Genomic DNA, 27,052 nt, shown 5'->3' with positions numbered 1-27,052 from the left:
AGTTGTCTCTCTTTCGCAACAAATAACCCTGTAGCAGCAGTGTCTAGGCAGCAGAGGTCCTCAGGAGGCTTCCAGTGGAGGTGCGGGGGTTGTTTGTCCAAGTTGAGGAGCTGATCAGAATTTTGTTTGTGGTGCCAGTGTCTTCATGTGAGGCTGAAAAGAATTTCAGTGCACTCCCCAGGTTAACCTGTTAATCCTACCCCCTACTTTTTCGAACATTCTGTTAAAAATCGCGCAACATTTCAGCGCCCTGCTACTCATGCCAGGAATATAGTATGTGCATATGATTAGTATGTGTGGATAGAAAACACTCAGACGTTTATAAAACTGGTTAAATCACGGCTGTGACTATAACAGAACGTGCGTTTCATCGAAAAGCGCAGGAAAATCTGATCGCTGAAAATGGAAATATATATCCATGCGCGACTTGAACCCATTGATAAAGATGAACCACATTTAATGGGGCTGAGGTTGCAATACCTACAACTTCCACACGTTGTCTAGAGTCTTGTCATTTGCCTAGGCTTTGTTTCTTGGTCAAACAGACGCAAGGCAACGCATTTCCTTCGCTCTTTGACCGGATATTTTGGTTGAGAAATACCCGGACATTTTTTCCAGACAGACAGCTAAAGAATATACTTCGCCTCGTGATCAATTTGATCGCTTATTAACGTTTAATAATACCTAAAGTTGCATTACAAAAGTATTTCGAAGTGTTTTGGCTTCCTAAAAATAGTCTTCTAAAGAAATCTGCAATTAGTTGTGAATTTTTTGCTGAGGAAGTCTTAGTTGCACCATTTTACATCGACCTACTGTAAGATGTTTAATGCAGTATTTCTCAAGTGAAAAAAATCAGCATGAAAATGAGTGGTCTCTCGTTGAATGACAACAAACACTCAATTGAAAAATGCCTACTGATGACCAATCACTGACTAAAGAGCGTAGACTTCAGCTACTGAACTTCAGCTTGACTCAAGAAAAACATTTGTGTGCACGAACAGCTGAAAAAACCCTTGCCCAATGACCAAAAGGAACAAAAAACGTCACAGAATGTTGTCATAATATACGTACTAATTGTTTCTAACCGTTTCAGATGGGATGCATGGGGACGCCTTAACCCTCACTCCTACTGTCGGCTGACAGGATTGGCTGTGTTTGTCTAGTCTGAGCACAGCTCATTTGTCTGTGTGCATTTAATGTGCAGTAGAAGCAGCGTCCTTATTGTATGCCTATTAAAGCCAGCTGACAAGTGCAGAAATGGGAAAGAGATAACAGTCAATGATGCACATGGAATAACCGGACAAGGTACTGGCTGTAAATTCCTCTCGCTAAATTGTTGTCAGACTGAATGTCAATCTATCTTGGGCTATAAAACCATGCCATTATCATAGGTTTATTAATTGTGTGAAATTATATTGGACTGATGGCTATGCTCGGCTATGAAAAGCCAACTGACATTTACTCCTGAGGTATTTGCCTGTTGAAGCAATCACTGTGATTATTATTTGACCCTGCTGGTCATCTATGAACTTTTGAACATCTTGAAGAACAATCTGGCCTTTAACGGCCATGTACTCTTATAATCTCCACCCGGCACATCCAGAAGAGGACTGGCCACCCCTCAGAGCCTGGTTCCTCTCTAGGTTTCTTAATAGGTTTATGCCTTTCTAGTGAGTTTTTCCTAGCCACCGTGCTTCTACATCTGCATTGCTTGCTGTTTGGTGTTTTAGGCTGGGTTTCTGCACAGCACTTTGTGAGATCTGCTGATGTAAAAAGTGCTTTGGAAATACATTTCATTTCATGGTGGATGTTGACAAACAAAGGCTTCCTTTACCAGAGGTCAATGATTAAGGTGTCACTACTCTCGTGTGTGTGTGTGTGTGTGTGTGTGTGTGTGTGTGTGTGTGTGTGTGTGTGTGTGTGTGTGTGTGTGTGTGTGTGTGTGTGTGTGTGTGTGTGTGTGTGTGTGTGTGTGTGTTCGTATGTGTGTGTGTGTGTGTGTGTGTGTGTGTTACTTGCATGCATTTGGCCATTACACTGTAGAGTGGGATAGTATTCATTGTCTCTGTATCGTGCTGCACTCATACGTACGTACAAACTCTGAGATGTTCTGTCACAGAAGGCTCAAACTATCACACCAGGCGACAGAAGAACCATGTCCACATTAAGCCATTCTCACAATGCAAATACACATTAAGAGTTTTGCATTCCTTTACAATTAAAGTGCCAATAAACCTTGTCCTTAGTGCATGCATTAGTTATTTAACAAATGCTGCATTTGGATAATAAATTCCCATGCTATATTAATGCTATAGTGTGGCAGGTCTATGCTGCGCTAGCAGTTTAGCGTGAACGTGGCCTCCCCATACGCAGTGAATGACATAACATCAAAAACACACCACCTCAAAGTGGGTTGTAACCCTGTCACCTGGAGCTGTGCGGCACCACTGACAGACAACAAGGGGGGACCAGGGGGGGCCGTGGGGGAGAGACCCAGATCTGCAGCCAGCTCCCCAGACCCCCACCAGCTGTCAGGACAGAAGCTCCCTATTCCGCCAAATGTGACCTTCCCCCTGCCTGCTATGAAAGGGAGATGGATGGATGGAGAGAGGGAGATGGATGGAGAGAGGGAAGGAGACAAAGGTAAGGGGGATGGCAAGGGAGGAAAAACACATGAATTATTCTGCTCTAATCCTCTGACAAGAGTCTCTGAACACATTTTTAGAAAAAGTTTCCCCTCCACAGACAAGTGTTTAGTGTAACCTGTACAGAAATCAAATATTAAATGGTTACTCTCTGGATGTGTGTGGATTCCTGGGCATGGCCTGTACAGTAGCATGCCACTAGAATCCCCAATGCCCTGAACTACAGATATAGGATCCCCAAGGTACCTGGAGGTCCAAGTACAGACAGGGAAGGAGGTTAACAACAACCAGCCTAGAAGAAAGAGGTTTTCACTCATAATTAAGTTGGAGGGTGATGTGAGAGGTCAGTGCAGTCTCCCTATGAGGTATAAGCATCTCTAGCCCTGTTTATACCTGGTTCTAACTTGCGTCCTTTGTCCTGATCTTGTCCACATTCCGACTGCACCCACATTTTTAGATAGGTGTAAAACAATCAAAATAAACATTATGATCTGATTGTGATCATCCTGCCCACCTCCAGAGGGACTACCAGTCAGCCACACGTTGTGTCTGGATATCTTACAAGTGTAGACAGATTGGGACAGAGAAACCACTTAAATCATAATTATTCTGCCCTCTAAAATCATTGACTGATTACATCAATATGTGTCTTATAATAAATAAATACATATTATTTTGAAAGAATAGCCATTAAATAATGTTCATTAAGGAAGGGTCCTAGAAATCTGGTCACAATGCAGACACAGGGCATGGATAAAAGACACATTTTAATACCACATTTGAATGTCTAGACACTTCTGGAAATCTGGGCACAAACAGAATCAACACCAGGATAAAGGACCAGTGTTAGCACAAGGTATAAATGGGGCTTTTGACTGGGAGAGAGAAGGGTCTATAATGTGTCTGGAACCATGGGGCTGGATGCATGAAGTGTGGGGCAGGTCAGAGAGGTGGGGGAATAGAACGGGTTGTTAATCAGCAGTATGCCTTAGGCAAGCAGAGACCTCTTTGTATGGGGGTCACCCAGAACTATATGGATAGTGGTCTGTAGAGGTAAATACCTAACCACTGGGTCTATCGATTCTTTCCTGTGCCTCAGCAGCTAAAGGCTTTGATAAGGTCTCAGGCCCTGACATACAGTGCAATCGGAAAGTATTCAGGCCCCTTCACTTTTTCCACATTTTGTTACATTACAGCCTTATTTTAAAATGGATAAAATAAAAACAATTCCTCATCAATCTACACACAATACCCCATAATGACAAAGTGAACAGGTTTTTAAATATTTTAGCACATTTATAAAATATTAAAACAGAAATAAATAAGTATTCAGACCCTTTGCTATGAGACTTGAAATCATCAGGTGCATCCTGTTTCCAATGGGATGTTTCTACAACTTGATCGGAGTACGCCTGTGGTAAATTCAATTGATTAGACATGATTTTGAAAGGCACACACCTGTCTATATAAGGTCCCACAGTTGACAGTGCATGTCAGAGCAAAAACTAAGCCATGAGGTTGAAGGAATTATCCGTAGAGCTCCGAGACAGGATTCTGTCAAGACACACATCTGGGGAAGGGTACCAAAAAATGTCTACAGCATTGAAGGTCCCCAAGAACACAATGGCCTCCATCATTCTTAAATGGAAAAAATGTGGAACCACCAAGACTCTATCTAGAACTGGCCGCCTGGCCAAACTGAGCAATTGGGGGAGAAGGGCCTTCGTCAGTGAGGTGACAAAGAACTCAGTGGTCACTGACTGAGCTCCAGAGCTCCTCTGTGGAATGGGAGAAACTTCCAGAAGGACAACCATCTCTGCAGCATTCCACCAACCAAGCCGTTATAGTAGAGTGGCCAGACTGAAGCCACTCTTCAGTTAACCTCTTGAAACTAGTGGGCACTATTTTCATTTTTTGAAAAATAACATTCCCAAAGTAAACAGGCTATTTTTCAGGACTAGATAATAGAATATGCATATAATTGACAGCTTAGGATAAAAAACACTATAAAGTTTCCAAAACTGTAAAAATATTGTATGTGAGTATAACATAACTGATATTGCAGGTGAAAGCCTGAGAAAAATCCAATCAGGAAGTGACTCTTATTTAGAAAACTCTGTGTTCCTATGCGTCCCTATTGAGCAGTGAAAGGGATATCAACCAGATTCCCTTTTCTATGGCTTCCCTAATGTGTCTAGAGTCACAAGACATAGTTTCAGGCTTTTATTTAGAAAAATGAGCGTGAGCGACAACATTGCGTAAGTGGTCAGCTGGTGGCTCTCAAAGTGATTTGTGCGTAATAGACAAATGCGACCATTGTTTCTCTCGCTCCTACTAAGAAGCCAACTGACCCGGTTGATATATTATCGAATAGATATTTGAAAAACACCATGAGGATTGATTATAAAAAACGTTTGCCATGTTTCTGTCGATATTATGGATCTAATTTGGAATATTTTTCGGCATTGTCGTGACCGCAGTTTCCGGTGGATTTCTCAACCAAACGTGAAGAACAAACGGAGGTATTTCGGCTATAAAAATCATCTTTATGGAACAAAATGAACATTTGCTGTCTAACTGGGAGTCTCGTCAGTGAAAACATCCGAAGATCATCAAAGGTAAATGGTTAATTGCTTTTCTGATTTTCGTGACCAAGCTTCCTGCTGCTAGCTGGACATAATGCTATGCTAGGCTATCGATGAACTTACACAAATGCTTGTCTTGCTTTGGCTGTAAAAGCATAATTTCAAAATCTGAGATGACAGGGTGATTAACAAAAGGCTAAGCTGTGTTTCACTATATTTCACTTGTGAAAAAATAAAATATGAATATTTTCTAGTAATATTTTTTGTCTGTTGTAGTGTCAGTTGATGACAATTCTCCTGGATCCAGGAGCGGTAGTTCCAAGAGGTTAAAAGCACCTAAAGGACTCTCACACCATGAGAAACAAGATTATCTGGTCTGGTGAAACCAAGATTGAACTATTTGGCTTGAATGCCAGGCACCACTCATCACCTGGCCAATTACCATCCCTACGGTGAAGCATGGGGGTGGCAACATCATGATGTGGGGATATTTTTCAGCAGCAGAGAGTGTTCAAGATCGAGGGAAAGATGAACGGAGCAAGATACAGAGAGATCCTTGATGATAACCTGCTCCAGAGCGCTCAGCACCTCAGACTGGGCCGAAGGTTCACCTTTTAACAGAACAACAACCTTAAGCACACATCCAAGACAACGCAGGAGTGGCTTCGGGACAAGTCTCTGAATGTCCAGGAGTGCCAAGCTTGTAGTTTCATACCCAAGAAGAATCGAGGCTGTAATCTGAAAACTCATGTAACTGTAATATTTCAGATTTGTTATAAAACAAATATTTTTTAGTGTCACACACACCGGATAGGTGTGAAATGTGTTGTTTTACAGCATTAGCAGCTCTGTCCTCTCCACACTGCATCAGTCTACTATAGCGACAGGGGGGAGAGAAAGAAAGGGATGGGGAGAGAGGGTGAAAAAGAGAGACCCCACTTCCATAGGCCATCTTTGACTTGAGTACTACTGGTAATTTCTAACTCTTTACAGGACTAATCAATTGAACATCAGTGTAGTTGGGTCGTTTGAAACAGGAGACAAAGGGCTGTGAGACAGAGGTGTAATCCTAGACACATGGAAAGTGGGATATATAAAGAGGATGTGGGGCAACATAAGACGAACAGCAGAGGGGCTAAGAATCTTAGAGATGGAGAAAGGGACAATACAACAGGGGAAGGTTTGAGGGACTTCTCCCGGAGGGGCAGATCCCGAATGGACAGCCCGAGACGATATCTTGAAGTGGTGTAGAGAAGAGCGGACCGGGCTCTCTTCCAGGTACAGCAACAGCAGCGGATGAACATCTGGGCCGTGGGTATGCTGACCTCTTCCGCTTGCACAGAGAAGAGCAGGGGTTGGAAGAGCAGGGGTTGATATCCCATTGAACACTCGAAAGGTGAGAGACCAGTGGCTGAGCAGGGAAGGCTGTTGCTGACATATTACACCTACACAAGTTGCTGGCTCCAGGTGGTGGGGTTGGCGGAGATGAGGTCCTGATTGGCTCGAGGTCCTGATTGGCTCGCTCCAACTGGCCGTTAGTCCGAGGGTGAAACCCGGAGGACAGGCTGGCCAACGACCCAATGAGTGTGCAGAACGCCTTCCAGAACCGGGACAAGACCTGAGGACCGCGGACGGAGACCATGTGCACCGGAAGTCCATGGATCCGGAAGACGTGCTGCACCATGGGCTGGGCCGTCTCCTTGGCTGAGGTTAACTTTTTATGGATGCAGGGGCAGTATTGAGTAGCTTGGATGAAAAGGTGCCCAGAGTAAACGGTCTGCTCTTCAGTCATAGTTGCTAATATATGCATATTAGTAGTAGTATGGCAGGCAGCCTGGAGATCAGGCAGGTGGGTACAGAGTCCAGAAAAAGGCAAGATTCAAAACTGTGAGGACACGCAAAAGAGAATAGAAAAAGCAGGAGCAAAGGAAACGCACACTGGTTGACTTGAACAGACAACTTGCGCAGAGTGACATGAAACACAGGGATAAATATACTGGGGGAAATAAGCAACACCTGGAGGGGGTGGAGACAATCACAAGGACAGGTAAAACAGATCAGGGCCTGACAGGTGGCCTCATATTTTTCTCCAAATAAAACCAAAGATGAATCAAAGTATGCCTGTCTGTTCCTCAAAAGAGGCGACCTTTTGATAAGCTCATCTTTCAAATTTATGGCAGCACTAAGATGCTTTATTGAGCAGCAACCGACAAATAGCTCATGTGGAGACCACAGACCCGAACATTTACAAGCTCTCTCTCAGCAAAGCCAAGGCTCAACATGTCTATAAAGTTGAAGTCAAAAGTTTACATACACTTAGGTTGGAGTCATTAAAACTCGTTTTTCAACCACTCTACTTTCTGCTCGGCAAGTCATTTTTACAGACAGATGATTTCACTTATAATTCACTGTATCACAATTCCAGTGGGTCAGAGGTACACTAAGTTGACTGTGCCTTTAAACAGCTTGTAAAATTACAAGAAATTACATCATGGCATTAGAAGCTTCCGATAGGCTAATTGACATCATTTGAGTCAATTGGAGGTGTACCTGTGGATGTATTTCAAGGCCTACCTTCAAACTCAGTGCCTCTTTGCTTGATATCATGGGAAAATCTAAAGAAATCAGCCAAGACCCCAGAAAAAATTATAGACCTCCTTTGGTTCCTCCTTGGGAGCAATTTCCAAACACCTGAAGGTACCACGTTCATATGTACAAACAATAGTACGCAAGTATAAACTCCATGTGACCACAAAGCTGTCATACCGCTCAGGAACGAGACGCGCTCTGTCTCCTTGAGATGAATGTACTTTGGTGTGAGAAGTGCAAATCAATCCCAGAACAACAGCAATGAACCTTGTTAAGATGCTGGAGGAAACGGGTACAAAAGTATCTATATCCACAGTAAAACGAGTCCTATATCGACATAACCTGAAAGGCTGCTCAACAAGGAAGAAGCCACTGCTCCAAAACTGCCATAAAAATGCCAGACTACGGTTTGCAAATACACATGGGGACAAAGATCGTACTTTTTGGAGAAATGTCCTCTGGTCTGATGAAACAAAAGTAGAACAGATTGGCCAGAATGACCATAGTTATGTTTGGAGGAAAAAAGGGGAGGCAAGCCGAATAACACCATCCCAACATTGAAGCATGGGGGTGGCAGCATCATGTTGTGGGGGTGCTTTGCTGCAGGAGGGACTGGTGCACTTCACAAAAAAGATGTCGTCATGAGGAACAAAAATGATGTGGATATATTTAAGCAACATCTCAAGACATCAGTCAGATAGTTGAAGCTTGGTCGCAAATGGGTCTTCCAAATGGACAATGACCCCAAGCATACTTCCAAAATGTTTAGCAAAACTGCTTAAGGACAACAAAGTCCAGGTATTGGAGTGTCCATCACAAAGCCCTGACCTCAATCCTATAGAAACTTTGCGGGCAGAACTGAAAAAGAGTGTGCGAGCAAGGAGGCCCACAAACCTGACTCAGTTACACCAGCTCTGTCAGGAGGAATGGGCCAAAATGTACCCAACTTATTGTGGGAAGCTTGTGGAAGGCTACTCAAAATGTTTGACCCAAGTTAAACAATTTAAAGTCAATGCTAACAAATACTAATTGAGTGCATGGAAACTTCTGACCCACTGGGAATGTGATGAAAGAAATAAAAGCTGAAATAAATTATTCTCTACTATTACGCTGACATTTCACATTCTTAAAATAAAGTAGTGAACCTAACTAACTAAAACAGGGACTTTTTACTAGGATTAAATGAAAAACTGAGTTTAAATGTATTTGGCTGAGGTGTACGTAAACTTCGGACTTCAACTGTAACTGTACTAATGACAGGACAGTATCCCCTGAAGAATACATGGCTGAATAGTGGGCATTATCTCCCTCATTATGTTAGCATTAAAGGTTTTCTTGTGAGACCTTGTAAATCCAATAAATACAAAGGGGCTGCAGCGCCTGTGGTTCTTGGCCCTCAAATAAAATAGGTAACACAAAGATATCCAGGAGCTCAGATAATCAGTCAGTCAGTTTGCCAAGTCTCCACAGGATTGGGAGGGAGATGGCGGAAGGTAAGCGTGATAAAAAAGAAAAGAGGTCTGGGAGGTAGTCAGCCATGCATCCCACTGAATCACGTTTTCAGGCCTGATTGCCCCTGGGTGCTGGACTGAAACAGTCTGAAGCTCTGCATACAGTGTGTGCACAGTGACTTCCATTGAGCTGAGAACACACCAGGTAGTATAAGGGATCCAGTCAAATGGACCGTAGCTGTAAACCAGTGAGGGAACAAGGCAGTCAGACAGTGGCCCACACCTCCATCCCCACATCGCTCTACTGAGCTAAGACCTGCTGCAGCCACCAGACCCTCCTGCTCTGTACACATCCAACAAGATGAATACCACAGAGAGGGTGGGACAAGATAATAGCTGGACGTGTGTGTGTGTGTGTGTGTGTGTGTGTGTGTGTGTGTGTGTGTGTGTGTGTGTGTGTGTGTGTGTGTGTGTGTGTGTGTGTGTGTGTGTGTGTGTGTGTGTGTGTGTGTGTGTGTGTGTGTGCGTGCGTGCGTGCGTGTGTGTGTGCGTGTGTGCGTGCGTGCGTGTGTGTGTGTGTGTGTGTGTGTGTGTGTGTGTGTGTGTGCGTGCGTGTGTGCGTGTGTGTGTGCGTGTGTGCGTGTGTGTGTGTGCGTGTGTGCGTGCGTGCGTGTGTGTGTGTGTGTGTGTGTGTGCGTGCGTAACAGTGTACATTCCTGAACCCAGGGGACAAACATTTCCCCCATTGCTTCACATTGTGATTGCTGGTGTGGGACATTGTGCCCAGCAATCACACAACATGTGGATGTGATGGCCTGTGTATAGCTGCATAATTCTCCTCCCTGGTGGCAACCCGGAATGCAAATACTCTTCTGTTTGTTTTCCCACTGATGTTTGGGCAAGGTCAACCTCCAAAGCAATCACTGTATCTCCCTTGTAATCTTTTGGTGGTTTATTAGCATTTTTAAAGTTGAGTCATTTCGGAGATAACAGATGTTTCGCTGTTAAACTGACACCGTTGTGCACTTTGACATACAGCATGCTGCAGTTGCTGAAATCTCCAGGAGTTTCACACCATCTTTCATCAACTAGCCGAGCGCCCGAGCTTTCTTTGGAAATAAATGGAACGCAGTACATCTCGAGCAGCAGCTCTCCTTCTCAACACAGCAGCTGCTGACTGTCAGATCTTATCTGCATTTACAGATCCACAACATGTGTAGGAGAGGAAGGAATGAAAGGGGAAGAGAATGAGCAGCAGTAAGCAACAACATACTAGGCTCATCCTACTGAGAACGCTTCATCTAATGCACAATTACGTTGATTCCCGCCATTCCTTCATGTTGTTACAGCGCGTCCCCACAGCTGATTATCACGTCAAAAACACATGGGTCTCGAAAGACAATTCTCTTCCTCAATGGTGTGCAGCGAATTTTACTAGATGAAAAGCCGAAATGAGTATGACATCCTAACATTCAAAGCATACAAAATTGTTGAAATTTCACATACTATAAAACTTTTTTTTGAATACCCAAAATGCCTACTATTTGGAACGCAAATACAGTTATTCGGCCGAATGCCTATGGAGTTTAAAATTAAGTGAACATAACATAAAATAACATCACATTCGATGAGTCTACTTGGCCATGAGTTGTCCCCCAATTCAACAAGGGAGCTGGGTCTTGTCCTCTAATTAATCTGGCTTGTCACTCTGCTTAAACACTGGATCACTTTCCAGGCTCACTGAATTATTCACCATAGCCCACGCTGAGGGAGGAGGTTTGCGGTCCAGATACCTTACCAACCGTGAGGAGAGTACCAACAGAGGAGAGAGGAGAGTGGAAAAGAGAGAGAGGGAGAGTTGAAGACACTCAGTGAGAAGAATGATATGACAACAAGGAGACGGAGGGGGTAGGATACTTATTGGGAAAAATATGGGAAGAGAACGGATGTCATCTGATCCAGGGCCACTGATGCTAACAGACCACATCCGTATGGAGTAACCACAGTGGGTCAAGGCCCTACAGACAGACAGGAAGTCATTCTCCAGCTGTCAGCTCTCTCCACTCCTGCTGACAAGACCATAATAAAACCACAGACTATTTTCATTGCTGTACATTTCAGAGAGGAGGACATGAGATCATAAGAACTCCAGACAGATGCTTTGCCATTGGAGCTGAGTGGTACTAGCTATACAGCGCAGTGAATGACATCATCATTTGTCTTTACACGACTGGTTTCAATCAAACCATATGATGGGAAACATTTACCACAAAGATACAAGTAGCCCTTTGTCTCAATACATTTTTATTGTTGATGGTTGTTATTCTTCAGAACAAAAACCCGCTCACAACCCCAAATATATTTCCGTTATTTTGTCTCCCTCTCTCTCTATTTACATACACACCCTGCCCCACAAATACATGGTCAGAAACACAGTAGTCTTGTTCCAATATCATACAGAAACACTCAAGAAGGAACTAATGGGGGCCGGCCACTCAAGCAATTACTGTCATTGCATCATGAGAGCTTTGAAAACGTAAATAGCGTTCAGTTCACACTGTGACACCTATGTGGAAATACACAGTAAGTTCAGCTTTACAGCGTGATATAAGTTTAAAGGTAATGTTCCTGCTTTAGCGGAGACTGCATAACACTGCTGCAATGCTGCATAGGTCGGCACAATCAGGAATTACCTTTACATTTCTATGGCAGAATCTGTAATACTTCAGCTTTACAGATTGAATAGAGCGCCACGTAACGGAAATTTGAACGTCAATGAGAATGTCTTTGAAGTGGAAGAAAAAGGCAAACTGATTTGAAGAAGCAGAACATTTGGATTCACACATGCGTTGATGATGGTCAGAGGCGTGCTTTTTAGATGGAAGGGTTTTGGAATGGCACTCAGAGGAAAAACACCCAATATCGGTGCCAAAATGTGTCAAATAATCCGATGGCATTAAACTCAAGACGCCCCGTTTATACCTGGTGGTAAAATAGGTCCTTTGTCCTCGTCTACATTCTGATTGTACCCACACTTCCAGAAATGTGTCTACGCATGGTATTACAATTTTCAAGTACAGTGAAATGCATTTCTTACAAGCTCTAACCCCAACAATGCGGAAATCAAATAACATGTGTTTGTTATCCATCCACTGAGTCTGCATTGTGACCAGATTTCCAGATCGTGTCTGACTACCTCCTGAGGTGGACAGGATGATCTGATTCACAATGTGTCGTCTGGATCGTCTACACCTGTCAAAAAATGTGGGCACAATCAGAATGTAGACAAGATCAGTACAAAAGATGCAAGTTATAACCAGGTTTAGACAGGGCTAGAATGATGGTACTTTTACAGTACATTCAGCATTGTGGTCACTTACTGTATATCTTTACTCTGGGCAAACAGATAGTAATTAGTCACAGAACATACAATAAATATACATCTATATGTACACGTATACTCTTCAACCTCAAATAAGTGTCCAGGCACTACCTTTTGGAGTCCAGGGATTCCAAAGATGAGCAACATTGCCTTTTGCACATGAAGTGCCCAACACAACCCAGGAAGTGCTGCACTAGCAAGCCTCACCATTTTCCTCTTCCAGTTTTGCATAAAAAATATGCACATCTGTCAGATTTTTAAGACCCTGTTTGGGTCTGGAATACTCTCTTTCTCCACTTCCTCCATCCTGGTGCTTTGACCAGACCGTGGATTTAAGAACCAGCAGGGACTGGGTTTGTCTTAGCTGTCGTGGTTGGGGTGAATGCCACTCATTGTATGGTCCCAGTCCAAAGGAGAGGGCTTTTTTTTAAACCCCCTTTTTGTCCACAATTTCATAGTATCCAATTGTTAGTAGTTACTGTCTTGTACTCCCGTACGGGCTCGGGAGAGACGAAGGTCGAGAGCCATGTGTCCTCTGAAACACAATCCAACCAAGCCGCACTGCTTCTTAACACAGCGCGTATCCAACCCGGAAGTCAGCCGCACCAATGTGTCGGAGGAAACACCTAGCGACCTGGTCAGCGTGCACTGCGCCCAGCCCGCCACGAGAGTCGCTAGTGCGCGATGAGACAAGGATATCCCTACCGGCCAAGCCCTCCCTAACCCTGACGACGCTAGGCCAATTGTGCGTCGCCCCATGGACCTCCCGGTCGCGGCCGGCTGCGACAGAGCCTGGGCTCAAACCCAGAGTCTCTGGTGGCATGGAGATGGCTTTTTTAGGAGGAGGAACTTCTTCTGGTCAATAATAGTGACATTTGCACCACCATTACAGTACAGTAAGACACTGAGATCATCTAAAGAAAAAGCAATATATTGAGAACTGCTTATGTTCTCACAAAGTGGGTATTAGTAGAGACTGCAATATTGGTTTACTGACCCTTGATTTAGCCACAAAATGTTTTATTTAAAATCCCAAAGCGGATTTTCTTCATAATTTGTAAGTCGCTCTGGATAAGAACGTCTGCTAAATGACTTAAATGTATATTAGTGTTCTATGGGTTATAGACACTTGTAATTTAATTTGAGATCAGGGTCTCAACACAGATCATATAATAGTCTATACATTCCAACATGCATATACGAGCTTTTCATACAGACAGGGTCTAATGGGTTAGTTACACCAGTCTGTATTGTGGAACAAGGTCACGGTTGGGTAAAACCAGGTTTTCCACTCCCCCTGTTTGTTTAACTCTAACTAGAGATAGAGAACACAGATGTCCTACAAGGACTGCTCATATAGACACGTGGTCACGGATAAAGTGGCAGTTTTAACTCTCTTTACTCTCTTTAAGCCTCTTAAATATATCTGTACATCTGCACTTCTTTCAAGACTACCCCATAAGAGGGTCATCATATTGCACACATCCACATTTGGAACAGTGGTTTTACAAATAGAGTGCATTCGGAAAGAATTTAGACCCCTTGACTTTTTCCACATTTTGTTACATTACAGACTTATTCTACAGGAGATTAAATCATCAATCTACACACAATACACCATAATGACAAAGCAAAAATAGGTTTTTAGAAATGTTTGTAAATGTATTACAAATAAACACTGAAATTTCACATTTACATAAGTTTTCAGACCCTTTACTCAGTACTTTGTTGAAGCACCTTTCACAGTGATTACAGCATTGATGTATGTGTATGAAGCTACAAGCTAAGCACACCTGTATTTGGGGAGTTTCTCCCATTCTTCTCTGCAGAGCCTCTCAAGCTCCGTCAGGTTAGATGGGGAGCGTCACAGCATAGCTATTTTCAGGTCTCTCCAGAGATGTTAGGATCGGGTTCAAGTCCGGGCTCTGGCTGGGCCACTCAAGGACATTCAGAGACTTGTCCCAAAGCCACTCCTGCGCTGTCTTGGCTGTGTGGTTACGGTTGTTGTCCTTTTGGAAGGTAAACCTTCACTCCAATTTGAGGTCCTGAACGCTCTGGAGCAGGTTTTCATCAAGAATCTCTGTACTTTGCTCCGTTCATCTTTCCCTCTGTCCTGACTAGTCTCCCAGTCCTTGCCACTGAAAAACATCCCCAAAGCGTGATGCTGCCACCACCATGCTTCATTCACCATAGGGATGGTGCCAGGTTATCCCCAGACGTTACGGTTAGCATTCAGGCCAAAGAGTTAAATATTGTTTTCATCAGATGAGAGAATCTTGTTTCTCATGGTGTGAGAGTCTTTAGGTGCCTTTTGGCCGACTCCAAGCTTTCATGTGCCTTTTACTGAGGAGTGGCTTCCATCTGGCCACTCTACCATAGAGGCCTGATTGGTGGAGTGCTGCAGGAATGGTTGTCCTTCTGGAAGGTTCTCCCATCTCCCCGGAGGAACTCTGGAGCTCTGTCAGAGTGACCATCGGATTCTTGGTCACCTCCCTGACCAAGGCCTTCCTCCCCCGTTGGCGCAGTTTGGCCGAGCGGCAGGCCCTAGGAAGAGTCCTGATGGTTCCAAACGTTTTACATTTAAGAATGTTGGAGGCAACTGTGTTCTTGGGGAACTTCAATGCTGCAGACATTTTTTAGTACCCTTCCCCAGATCTGTACCTCGACACATCCTGTCTCAACTTAGTTTTTGCTCTGACATGCACTGTCAATTGTGGGTCCTTATAAAGGCAGGTGTGTGCCTTTTTCGAAATCATGTTTAATCCATTGAATTTACCACAGGTGGACTCCAATGAAGTTGTAGAAACATCCCAAGGATGATCAATGGAAACAGGATGCACCTGAACTCAATTTTGAGTCTCATAGCAAAGGGTCTGAATACTTATGTAAATAAGCTATTTCCGGTGTTTTTATACATTTGCAAGAAATTCAAGAAAACTGTTTTTGGTTTGTCATTATGGGGTATTGTGTGTAGATTGATGAGGGAAAAAAGTATGTCATCCATTTTAGAATAAGGGTGTAACAGAATAAAATGTGGAAAAAGTCAAGGGGTCTGAATACCTTCCGAATGCACTGTACATGTATCAACATGAAGGAGTAGAACAAAGTGAAGACAGGATTCAAGTCAGTCTGTGGGATTGACACAATTAAATTAAGTGACAGGTTAGGCATCCCGTTTGATTGGCATTGGATCAGTCTTATGACATACCAGGTTGGCCCATCACAAAAAGTGGCACATAAAATTGTACTTCTTCCTCCTGTCTCGATGACTCTCATCTATTTATCATAGCACTGCCAAATTGGAAAATGTATTACGCAAAGCACTGTTTTTCATGTAGCCCATTGAAATCATTCCATTGAGTTGTACTATATCTCCCCCAGTGTTAGTGGACGGTAAGGCAGTTTGTGGTAGAGATATCTTGTATTCACCACAGTAGACTGCATTTGCTGTGTCTCTTGGAGAGACCGGAACACTTCCATGTGGAGTCAAATTCTGTTTTTAGCGCCGGACTCTCGTCAACAAGAGAAAAAACTGCCCGGGCCATCCATGTTTGAAGAAAAATGATGAAAGGCAGGGTAACCTCTTCACAGGTACTCTCTCATCTTTCTCCATCGTTGACGCCACAGAAACATTTAGCACAAAAGAGCTCCAGTCCAGAGGCAAATACCAAGAACGCACAAAAACGAAGCTGAAAGTATCATGACCAACGTCAACAATAAAATGGAGGAAACCACAGCTGTACATTAAAGGGTTAAAAGTGAGGAGCACTTCCCCCTTTTTTGTCTATTATTGTCCTTCACAACACCTTAGGCACATTAATCCAAACAATAAAGTAAATGTTGATGGGGTCACAGGGTGTGTAACCCAGTCAGCAGGTCACAGCCCACAAGACGCACCAGCTACGGAACATTGCTATCTCATGCTGTCTTCTATGCAGTCCAAGTACTCCAGGATAAGGTCGTAGCAGAATCTGTATTGGTCCTGCAGAATACACACATACATGCATTAGTTACATAGATCAACAATGGTAGTGATATGTAGGGTTAGGGTCAAATCCATTTAAACTCAGGAACTGAAAAATTGAAAAAGCTTCAATAAAATATATATTTTTAAGTCTTGAATTGAAAGTCAATTTCATCTTAGTCCCGATCCCGACTTTGGAATTTAGGCCTTTCCTACTCATGCCTTTCTCACACACCTCTCAGTATTTGGTATTCAGACATAACTTTTTCGGTCACCTAACGCGCTCTGCAGGTGTGGCTACCTTAAGCATTCTGAATAAATGTAATTCTATTGCTGAAAACCCTCCCACTTGCTGAGCCAACAGATTTTCTCATCAAAATTTCATTCAATAGGGTTTTTAGTACATTTATTGTATCTTAAGTCATCCCGTTAAATCGGGTGCTCCTTTAATACTTTACAAACATATATATGTAAACGCAACATGCAACAATTTTTTATGGTTTTCCTGAGTTACAGCTCATATAAGGAAATCGGACCCTAATCTATGGATTTCACATGACTGGGCAGGGGCGCGGCCATGGATGGGCATAGGCCCACCTACTTGGGAGCCAGGTTACACATGGTATGCGATGGTGAGGCCGGTTAGACGTACTGGCAATTTTCTAAAACGACATTGGATGTGACTAATGGTACAGAAATTAACATTAAATTATCTTTCAACAGCTCTAGTTGACATTCCTGCATTCCTGCAATTCCATGCCAATTGCATGCTCCCTCAACTTGAGATATCTGTGTCATTGTGTTGTGTGACTAAACACCACATTTTCAGTGGCCCTTTATTATCCCCAGCACAAGATGCATCTGTGTAATGATCATGCTGTTTAATCAGATTCTTGATATGCCACACCTGTCAGGTGGATGGATTATCTTGGCAAAGGAGAAATGTTCACTAACAGGAATGTAAACAAATTGAGAGAAATATGGAATTTACCTCGCCACTATGGCCTATTTTATTGCCTTACCTCCCTTATCTTACCTCATTTGCAAAACCTGTATATAGACTTTTTCTACTTGTATTATTGACTACAGTCGTGGCCAAAAGTTTTGAGAATGACACAAATATACGTTTTCACAAAGTCTACTGCCTCAGTTTGTATGATGGCAATTTGCATATACTCCAGAATGTTATGAAGAGTGATTAGATTAATTGAAAAGTCCCTATTTGCCATGCAAATGAACTGAATCCCCAAAAAACATTTCCACTACATTTCCGCCCTGCCACAAAAGGCCAGCTGACATCAGGTCAGTGTTTCTTTCGTTAACACGGGTGTGAGTGTTGACGAGGACAAGGCTGGAGATCAAATAACAGACTGTAAGCTTCAAAAGGAGGGTGGTGGTTGGAATCATTGTTCTTCCTCTGTCAACCATAGTTACCTGCTGGGAAACACGTGCTGTCATCATTGCTTTGCACAAAAAGGGCTTCACAGGTTGCATATTGCTGCCAGTAAGATTGCACCTAAATCAACCATTTATCGGATCATCAAGAATTTCAAGGAGAGTGGTTCAATTGTTGTGAAGAAGGCTTCAGGGCGCCCAAGAAAGTCCAGCAAGTGCCAGGATCGTCTCCTAAAGTTGATTCAGCTGCGGGATTGGGGCACCACCAGTACAGAGCTTGCTCAGGAATGGCAGCAGGAAGGTGTGAGTGCATCTGCACACACAGTGAGGCAAAGACTTTGAGAATGGCCAGGTGTCAAGAAGGGCAGCAAAGAAGCCACTTCTCTCCAGAAAAAACATCAGGGACAGACTGATATTCTGCAAAAGGTACAGGGATTGAACTGCTGAGGACTGGAGTAAAGTCATTTTCTGTGATGAATCCACTTTCCGATTGTTTGGGGCATCCGGAAAAAGGCGGAGAAGACAAGCTGAGCGCTACCATCAGTCCTGTGTCATGCCAACAGTAAAGCATCCTGAGGCCATTCATGTGTGGGGTTGCTTCTCAGCCAAGGGAGTGAGCTCACTCACAATTTTGCCTAAGAACACAGCCATGAATAAAGAATGGTACCGTCTCCCAACCATCCAGGAACAGTTTGGTAACGAACAATGCCTTTTCCAGCATGTTGGAGCAACTTGCCATGAGGCAAAAGTGATAACTAAGTGGCTCAGGGAACAAAACATTGACATTTTGTAAAGCCCCAACCTTAATTCCATTGAGAACTTGTGGTCAATCCTCAAGAGGCGGGTGAACAAACAAAAACCCACAAATTCTGACAAACTCCAAGCATTGATTATGCAAGAATGGGCTAACATCAGTGACCCAGAAGTTAATTGTCAGCATGCCAGGGTGGATTGCAGAGGTCTTGAAAAAGAAGGATCAACATTGCAAATATTGACTCTTTGCATCAACTTCATGTAATTGTCAATAAACGCCTTTGACACTTATGAAATGCTTGTAATTATACTTCAGTGTTCTATAGTAACATCTGACAAAAATATCTAAAGACACTGACGCAGCAAACTTTGTGGAAATTAATATTTGCGTCATTCTCAAAACTTTTGGCCATGGCTGTATGTTTGTTTATTCAATGTGTATCTCTGTGTTGTTGAACTGCTTTGCTTTATCTTGGCCAGGTCGCAGTTGTAAATGAGAATTTGTTCTCAACTAGCCTACCTGGTTAAATAAAGGTGAAATATTTTATTTGTATTTTTTTAAACATTGAAAGAACGGGTTCAGAATATAAGGGATCAATGAAAGAATGCCTTATAAATACATGCATATTCGTCTCCATTTCAGCATCAACTGGTAGATAAAAAAATACTCTGATCTTGTAGATTATTTCTGTTTCGGAAAGTATTTATGAATCATAAAACCAGGTTTGGAGAGTCTTTACGTAGAAAAGAAAGAAAACAGTGGTTTGATTCATTCTGAAAATGTCAGTTCTTCAACCCATGGTAATGTTGGAAGATTAGTGTAGATATAATTAAAATAGGGAGAATATCGTTGTCTAGTGCCTGCATTAACCATGGAACTGTGTGATGACAAGGTCAAGTATTGCGCCATGCGCTCTAATTCATAATGATTAAATTAGCCTACATGTCTTATTTTAGATTATCAACGGTTAGTAATGATCCTCAGCAACAACTGAACGGCCATGAAGCGTTTACAGAGGAAGTAAATTAAAGTAAACAAAACAATGTAATTAAACTGAATAATAAGATTATAAGGTTATATAAGGTTAAGATTATAAGGTTATATCAACTGAAGGCCTACTTACAGTAGCCTACTTACAGTCGATACTGATATTTAACATGATAGAAATAGGAGACAGAGAAAGTCCGGGTAACCAATCATTATGACATTCAAGAGTGCCCTGCAAGTTAAAAGGCCATACGTACAATTTAAATTCTGCATAATAGCACTGCATTTCATAAACTTTACTCTTGCTGTCATATGACTGGTTTCACATTTGTCTCCGGCGATCATAAGGTAAAATAGATCTAAAATAAGTGTAATTTATATTTACAATCCCCGTATCCAAACAGATTACTTATTAACCTAATTCTTATCAATAGATCTTATCAAATTGTAAATTACACCGCATGGAGAATGGTGTTATTTCCATGGGGAAAACATTTAATAGATTATTTTTCCACTTGGAACTGGTTGGTTCGCAAGACCTTATTCATGGTTTCCTCAATCATGGTTTCCTCGCGTGTAAATGTGGTGGAAATATTAGGGAATTAAGTCAAGGTCATAATACAGCGTATCTGTAGACACACCTCTGCCATTCGAGCTCCACCTCGAGCTTATTCGAGCTCCACCTCAAACAAATAGTGGGTGAATAGCATGCTATTTTCATGCTAAATGCAAGGTCAGAATACACAGAGAGAAAAGCGTATAAAAGGGGAATTATGTTCGCTTAACCTGGGACGGAATTCCTCACAAAAGTACTCCAAAGCTAAATTGCAGCCGGGCAGCTCCACTCCACCTACCAGTGACTCCACCATGTTGGGTTTGGAGTTGCGGAGTGTCTTGATGGAGTAGAAGATGTCCACCATGTTCTGGTACTGTATCATCTCCAGCAGGATGGTGCTGGCACAGAATGTCCCACTGCGCCCACCGCCGTTCCTATAAGACAGAGAGGAGTTGTTAGAGAAGGAGGAGTTGAAACACAACCTTCAGTGTTAAGATGCTAGGATTTTAGTATTTAGTATTTATTAGGATTCCCAATTAGCTGCTGCCGAGGCAGCGGCTACTCTTCCTGGGGTCCAAACAGGAAACAACACAACAGATAAAATGCATAATATACATAAATATACATAGCAGAAATACATTTACATTGCAATTTATCCATTCAGCAGACGCTCCCATCCAGTGGCCTACAGCTAGTGCATTCATCCTGACTAGACTCCCAGTCCCTGCAGCTAAAAAACATTGCCACAGCATGATGCTGCCACGACCATGCTTCACCGTAGTGATGGTTTCCTCCTCAGGTTTCCTCTAGACGTGACGCTTGGCATTCAAGCTAAAGAGTTCAATCTTGGTTTCATCAGACCAGAGAATCTTGTTTCTCATGGTCTGAGAATCCGATGAAAACGTGCTCCAGAATGCTGAGGATCTCAGAGTGAGGCGAAGGTTCACCTTCCAACGGGACAATGACCCTAAGCACACAGCCAAGACAACGTAGGAATGGCTCCGAGATAAGTCTCTGAATGCCCTTGAGTGGCCCAGCCAGAGCCTGGACTTGAACCCGATCGAACATCTCTGGAGAGACGTGAAAATAGCTGTGCAACAGCACTCCCCAACCAACCTGGCAGAACTTGAGAGGATCTGCAGAGAAGAATGGGAGAAACTCCCCAAATACAGGTAGGCCAAACTTGTAGCGTCATGCCAAGAAGACTCGATGCTGTAATCGCTGCCAAATGTGCTTCAACAAAGTACTGAGTAATCTGTCTGAATAGTTATGTAAATGTGATATTTCAGTTGACCAGTTTTATTAAACTAGGAACAATTTCTAAAAACCTGTTTTTGCTTTGTCATTATGGAGTATTGTGTGTAGATTGATGAGGGAAAAAAAAGATTTAATACATTTTAGAATGGGTCTGAATACTTTCCTAAGGCACTGTTGATACTGTTGAGTCGTCAACATACATGGACACACAAGCTTTATTCAAGGTCAGTGGAAGGTCATTAGTAAAACATAGAAAACAACAATGGTCCAAGCCAACTGCCCTGTCGTACACCCCACTCAAACGAAATTGCATTAGAGAGGCTTCCATTAAAGAAAACCCTCTGTGTTCTATTGGACAGGTAACTGTCCATCCATGATAAATCAGAGGATGTTAATCCATACATTCTTTCAACAATATGTTATGAACAATGATATTAAAGCCTGCACGGAAGTCTAACAAAACACCTCCCACAATCACATTATTATAATTTTCTTTCAGTCAATAATCAGTCATTTGTGTCAGTGTAGGTAGGAGGCATGGGGCGGCAGGGTAGCCTAGTGGTTAGAGCGTTGGACTAGTAACCGGAAGGTTGGAAGTTCACATCCCCGAGCTGACAAGGTACAAATCTGTCGTTCTGCCCCTGAACAGGCAGTTAACCCACTGTTCCTAGGCCGTCATTTAAAATAAGAATTTGTTCTTAACTGACTTGCCTAGTAGAATAAAGGTTAAAAAAAAAAAAATTTTAATGTTGAGTGTCCTCCCCTATAAGCATAGTCTGTAAGAAAACATCTGTAAACTAACATTGTATTCGGTCGAACACGATTTCTTCCAAAATCAGCACAAAATCAGCACAAGCTGATTGTTTGAACCATTAAATGGTGCTTTTCTATTTTTGGGCAGCGTAATGACCTTTGCCTCTATCCAGGCCTGAGGGCACACTATCTTCTAGGCTTAGATTGAAGATGTGGCAAATAGAAGTCGCAATGTATTCCACTACCAACCTCTGTAATTTACCATCCAGGTTGTCGGTTCCAGGTGGTTCATCCTTATTTATAGATAGCAATGATTTTTTTTCTGCTCACTTTGCGGAATTCAAAGCTACAGTGCTTGTGTTTCATTATTTGGTCCATTATGTAGAACTGTGAACTTTGCATGTCATGCCAAAGTTAGCTAATCTAGTCAACAAAAAAGGTATTAAAAAGTGGTTGGCAATATCAAAGGGTTTTGTTACTTTTTATTTTTTTGCACCAATGAAAAAAACCAACACATATATATATATTTTTTAACAGGGTGCAGGTGTGGATTATATGGGCTTATATGAAAACCACACTACAAAAAAAACTATATACAATACATATTGTAAGTTCCAAAATACGTATGTGTGCATGTGAGAGTTAGGCTATTTGGAGGGGAGATTACTGAGTAGTTTGGATCATCAGGCTGATCTCCGCTTGAAGTTATTTAGGGATGATGATGTTTCAGCAATGTGAAGATAAGAATTCCAGAGTATGTTACCTCTGTATCTGATAGAGAATTGACTATGTGAGGTGCGGCATTGGGGAGGGTGAATTTCAGAAGGAACCTGGACGAATCCATTGAAGGGTTTAGGTACACTGTGGGAGGTATGAGTATTTGTAGATTAAAGTGCATAATTGTCAATATATATTGAGTCTCAGATGGAGTGCAGATGGAGCTAGTTAATTAGAGATGGTTAGTCTTTTTGTATGATGAGTACTTTGTGTAGGTAGGAGACATATGTACAGTACTGGCCCAGGCAGTACAGTAAATGAGATATGGTTAAATTAAAATATTGTATAGAGTTAGGAAGCAAGCCTGATGAACCAAACCACTAATCGTTCATCCCTTTGCTGCAAAAGAATGGAATATGGTCTTTCCATGATACCTTTTCATCAATTAAAACTCTGGAAATGACTTGTTCCATTTCATTCCCACCATTTGAGATGGTGGATCTTTTTTCTGTATAATATTTCTTATTCTTACTAGTGAATACAATAAAGTAGGATTTTTTTTACATTGAAAGATAATTTGCTCAGAAGATTTGGCCATGACTGAGTTGGCTTTATTAATTAGTGAATAAAATGATTGTGATAAAATCAAATTAGTATCATCAGCAAAGAAAATGGGAACACAGAAGACACAGCAACAAGGGCATTGATATAGATTAGGAATAACAAAATTCCAATTATCGAACCCTGTGGCATGCCACAGGATATCTTCACCCTGGGAGATGCAGAGCCGATTGCATAAACATAACTATATATACAATTATATTTGAACTATATATAAAAGTATGTGGACACCTCTTCAAATGAGTGGATATGGCTATTTTAGGCCCACCCGTTGCTGACAGGTGAACAAAATCCATAGACAAACATTGGCTGTAGAATGGGCTTGCTGAAGAGCTCAGTGACTTTCAAAGTTCAATCATATGATGCCACCTTCCCAAGAAGTTAGTTTGTCAAATTTCTGCCCTGCTAGCTGCCCCAGTCAACTGTGTGGTGCTATTGTGAAGTGGAAACTTCTAGGAGTAGCAATGGCTCAGCCGCGAAATGGTAGCCCACACAAGCTCCCAGAACGGGGCCGTGTAAAAATCGTCTGTCCTTGGTTGCAACACTCACTACCGAGGTCCAATCTGTCTCTGGAAGCAACGTCAGCACAAGAACTGTTCATTTTGTACTTCCAACTTCCAACTTTGTGGCAACAGTTTGGAGAAGGCCCTTTCCTGTTTCAGCATGACAGTGCCACCGTGCACAAAGAGAGGTCCATACAGATTATTTTTTTGAGATCGGTGTGGAAGAACTTGACTGGCCTGCACAGAGACCTGACCTCAACCCCATTGAACACTTTTGGGATGAATTGGAACGCCGACTGCGAGCCAGGCCTAATCGCCAAACATCTGTGCCCAACCTCACTAATGCTGTGGCTGAATGGAATCAAGTCCCCGGAACAATGTTCCAACATCTTGTGGAAAGCCTTACCAGAAGTGTGGAGGTTGTTATAGCAGCAAAGGGGGGACCAACTCCATATTAATGCCGTCAATTTTTCAACAAACAGACACTAATCAGACACTAATCACTCATCATGACCTGCTGCTGATATCTTTAAGTTACCAATTACCTCCATCACATCAGGAGGATCAAACTGAAGCAGAGAAGGGAAATGTCCCTTAATGTAATCCAAGGGATTTCCATCAGTTTTCTCTATTTCAAAAAAGTTATTAAATTCACATGAAATAACATCAGGATCAATATAGGTCTTCTTCTATAGGTCTACTTCCAACAATAAATTGAGATGGGATAGTTGAATATACCTTTTTCTTTTTCAACAGTTGATTGATTTTCCAAGTTTACTTTATATTATTTAAGGAATTATGGAATTTGTTAGTAAAATATATTTTGGGGGATATCCGAAGTAGGTGATTAAATGTGACCGACCGCCTTGTTTCGGTCTTATGTAGCAAAATATTTTTTTTTTACATTGGATAAAAGTTTAGACTCAGAGCTAGAAAATGGAGGAACAACTGTAGTGTACTCTGTAGTGTAATTCTACTTTGAAAGTTGATAAACTTGTAACCTCACTTTTGAGAAAATGGACTTAGAATATTTGGCTACACCTACACCTACCTACCTATCAGAGAGGGCTTAGAAAACTTAGAAACTACAGAAACTGCTTAGAAAACTTTGGATAATAAAGTTGATGGCTCTCTCGGGATATACTGTCTGAGTCAGTTGGGTTCATTATGCAGACAGGAACAAATATCTCTCCAGGAAGAAGAAGGGGGGTGGTGTATGTTTCATGATTAACGACTCATGATGTGATTGTGATAACATACAGGAACTCAAAACATTTTGTTCACCCGACCTAGAATATGTCAATCAAATGCCGACCATATTACCTCCGAAGAGAATTCGTGTATATCCCCCCTCAAGCCGATACCACAACTGCCCTCAAATAATGTCCCTGGACTTTATACAAACTGGAAACCACATATCCTGAGGTCGCATGTATAGTTGCTGGGGAGTTTAACAAAGCAAATTTGAGGAAAAGAATGCCGAAATTCAATTATCACATTGACTGTAGTACTCGGCTGCTACAAAACTCGACCACTGCTACTCCAACTTCCGGAATGCCGACAAGGCCCTCCCACGTTCTCCTTACGGCAAATCTGATCACGGCTCCATTTTGCTCCTCCCTTCCTATAGGCAGAAACTCAAACAGGAAGTACCCGTTCTAAGGACAATGCTGGTCTGACCAATCAGAATCCACACTTCAAGATTGTTCTGATCACGTGGACTGAGACATGTTCCAGGTACCCTCAGAGAATAATATAGACACATATACTGATACGGTGACTGAGTTTATCAGGAAGTGTATAGGAGATGTTGTACCCACTGTGACTATTAAAACCTATCCAACCCAGAAACTGTGGAAAGAGGAAAGCATTCGTGCAAAACTCAAGCGCAAAACATTGCATTTAACCATTTAACAAAGTGTAGTTATTCACTCCGTAAGGCAATCAAACAGACAAAACGTCAGTATAGAGACAGTAGAGTCGCAATTCAACAGCTAAGATACGAGACTATGTGGAAGGGTCTACAGACAATCACGTACCACAAAGGGAAAACCAGCCATGTTGCGGACACCAACGTCTTGCTTCTGGACAAGCTAAACACCTTCTTTGCCCGCTTTGAGGATAACACAGTGCCACTGACGCGGCCCGCTACCAAGGACTGTGAGCTCTCTTTCTCTGTGGCCGACGTGAGTGACATTTAAGCATGTTAAACCTCGAATGTAACCCTAGATGCATCCTCAGAGCATCCGCAGACCAGCTGGCTGGAGTGTTTACAGATACAGTGGAGCAAAAAAGTATTTAGTCAGCCACCAATTGTGCAAGTTCTCCCACTTAAAAAGATGAGAGAGGCCTGTAAATTTCATCATAGGTACACTTCAACTATGACAGAGAATTTTTTTTTTTTAAATCCAGAAAATGGTGGAAAATAAGTATTTGGTCACCTACAAACAAGTAAGATTTCTGGCTCTCACAGACCTGTAACTTCTTTAAGAGGATCCTCTGTCCTCCACTCGTTACCTGTATTAATGACACCTGTTTGAACTTGTTATCAGTATAAAAGACACCTGTCCACAACCTCAAACAGTCACACTCAAAACTCCACTATGGCCAAGACCAAAGAGCTGTCAAAGGACACCAGAAACATAATTGTAGACCTGCACCAGGCTGGGAAGACTGAATCTGCAATAGGTAAACAGCTTGGTTTGAAGAAATCAACTGTGGGAGCAATTATTATAATGGAAGACATACAAGACCACTGATAATCTCCCTTGATCTCACCCCGTGGGGCCAAAATAATCACAAGAACGGCGAGCAAAAATCCCAGAACCACACGGGAGGACCTAGTGAATGACCTGCAGAGAACTGGGACCAAAGTAACAAAGCCTACCATCTG

At 42.4% G+C, this 27,052-nt stretch overlaps 1 protein-coding gene across 3 annotated transcripts in view; it reads right to left on the bottom strand.

Moving 5' to 3' along the window:
* Positions 1 to 11,563: 11,563 nt before the first annotated feature.
* The window catches only part of LOC118364163 (receptor-type tyrosine-protein phosphatase U), a 306,643-nt gene continuing 291,154 nt past the window's right edge, over positions 11,564 to 27,052 (bottom strand). For all 3 annotated transcript variants that reach the window (XM_035745412.2, XM_035745413.2, XM_035745414.2), the window contains 2 exons: positions 20,607 to 20,742; positions 11,564 to 16,634 (listed from right to left, as the gene is read on the bottom strand). In XM_035745412.2, coding sequence (XP_035601305.1) covers positions 16,566 to 16,634; positions 20,607 to 20,742 — 205 coding nt within the window. In that variant the 3' untranslated portion in view covers positions 11,564 to 16,565. The remainder of the gene's footprint in view (positions 16,635 to 20,606; positions 20,743 to 27,052) is intronic.

The sequence above is a fragment of the Oncorhynchus keta genome, chromosome 31 (genome assembly GCF_023373465.1).
Source record: "Oncorhynchus keta strain PuntledgeMale-10-30-2019 chromosome 31, Oket_V2, whole genome shotgun sequence".
Lineage (NCBI taxonomy): Eukaryota > Metazoa > Chordata > Actinopteri > Salmoniformes > Salmonidae > Oncorhynchus > Oncorhynchus keta.
Note: the sequence above shows the minus strand (reverse complement) of the source record. Positions and strands in the feature narration are given on the sequence as shown.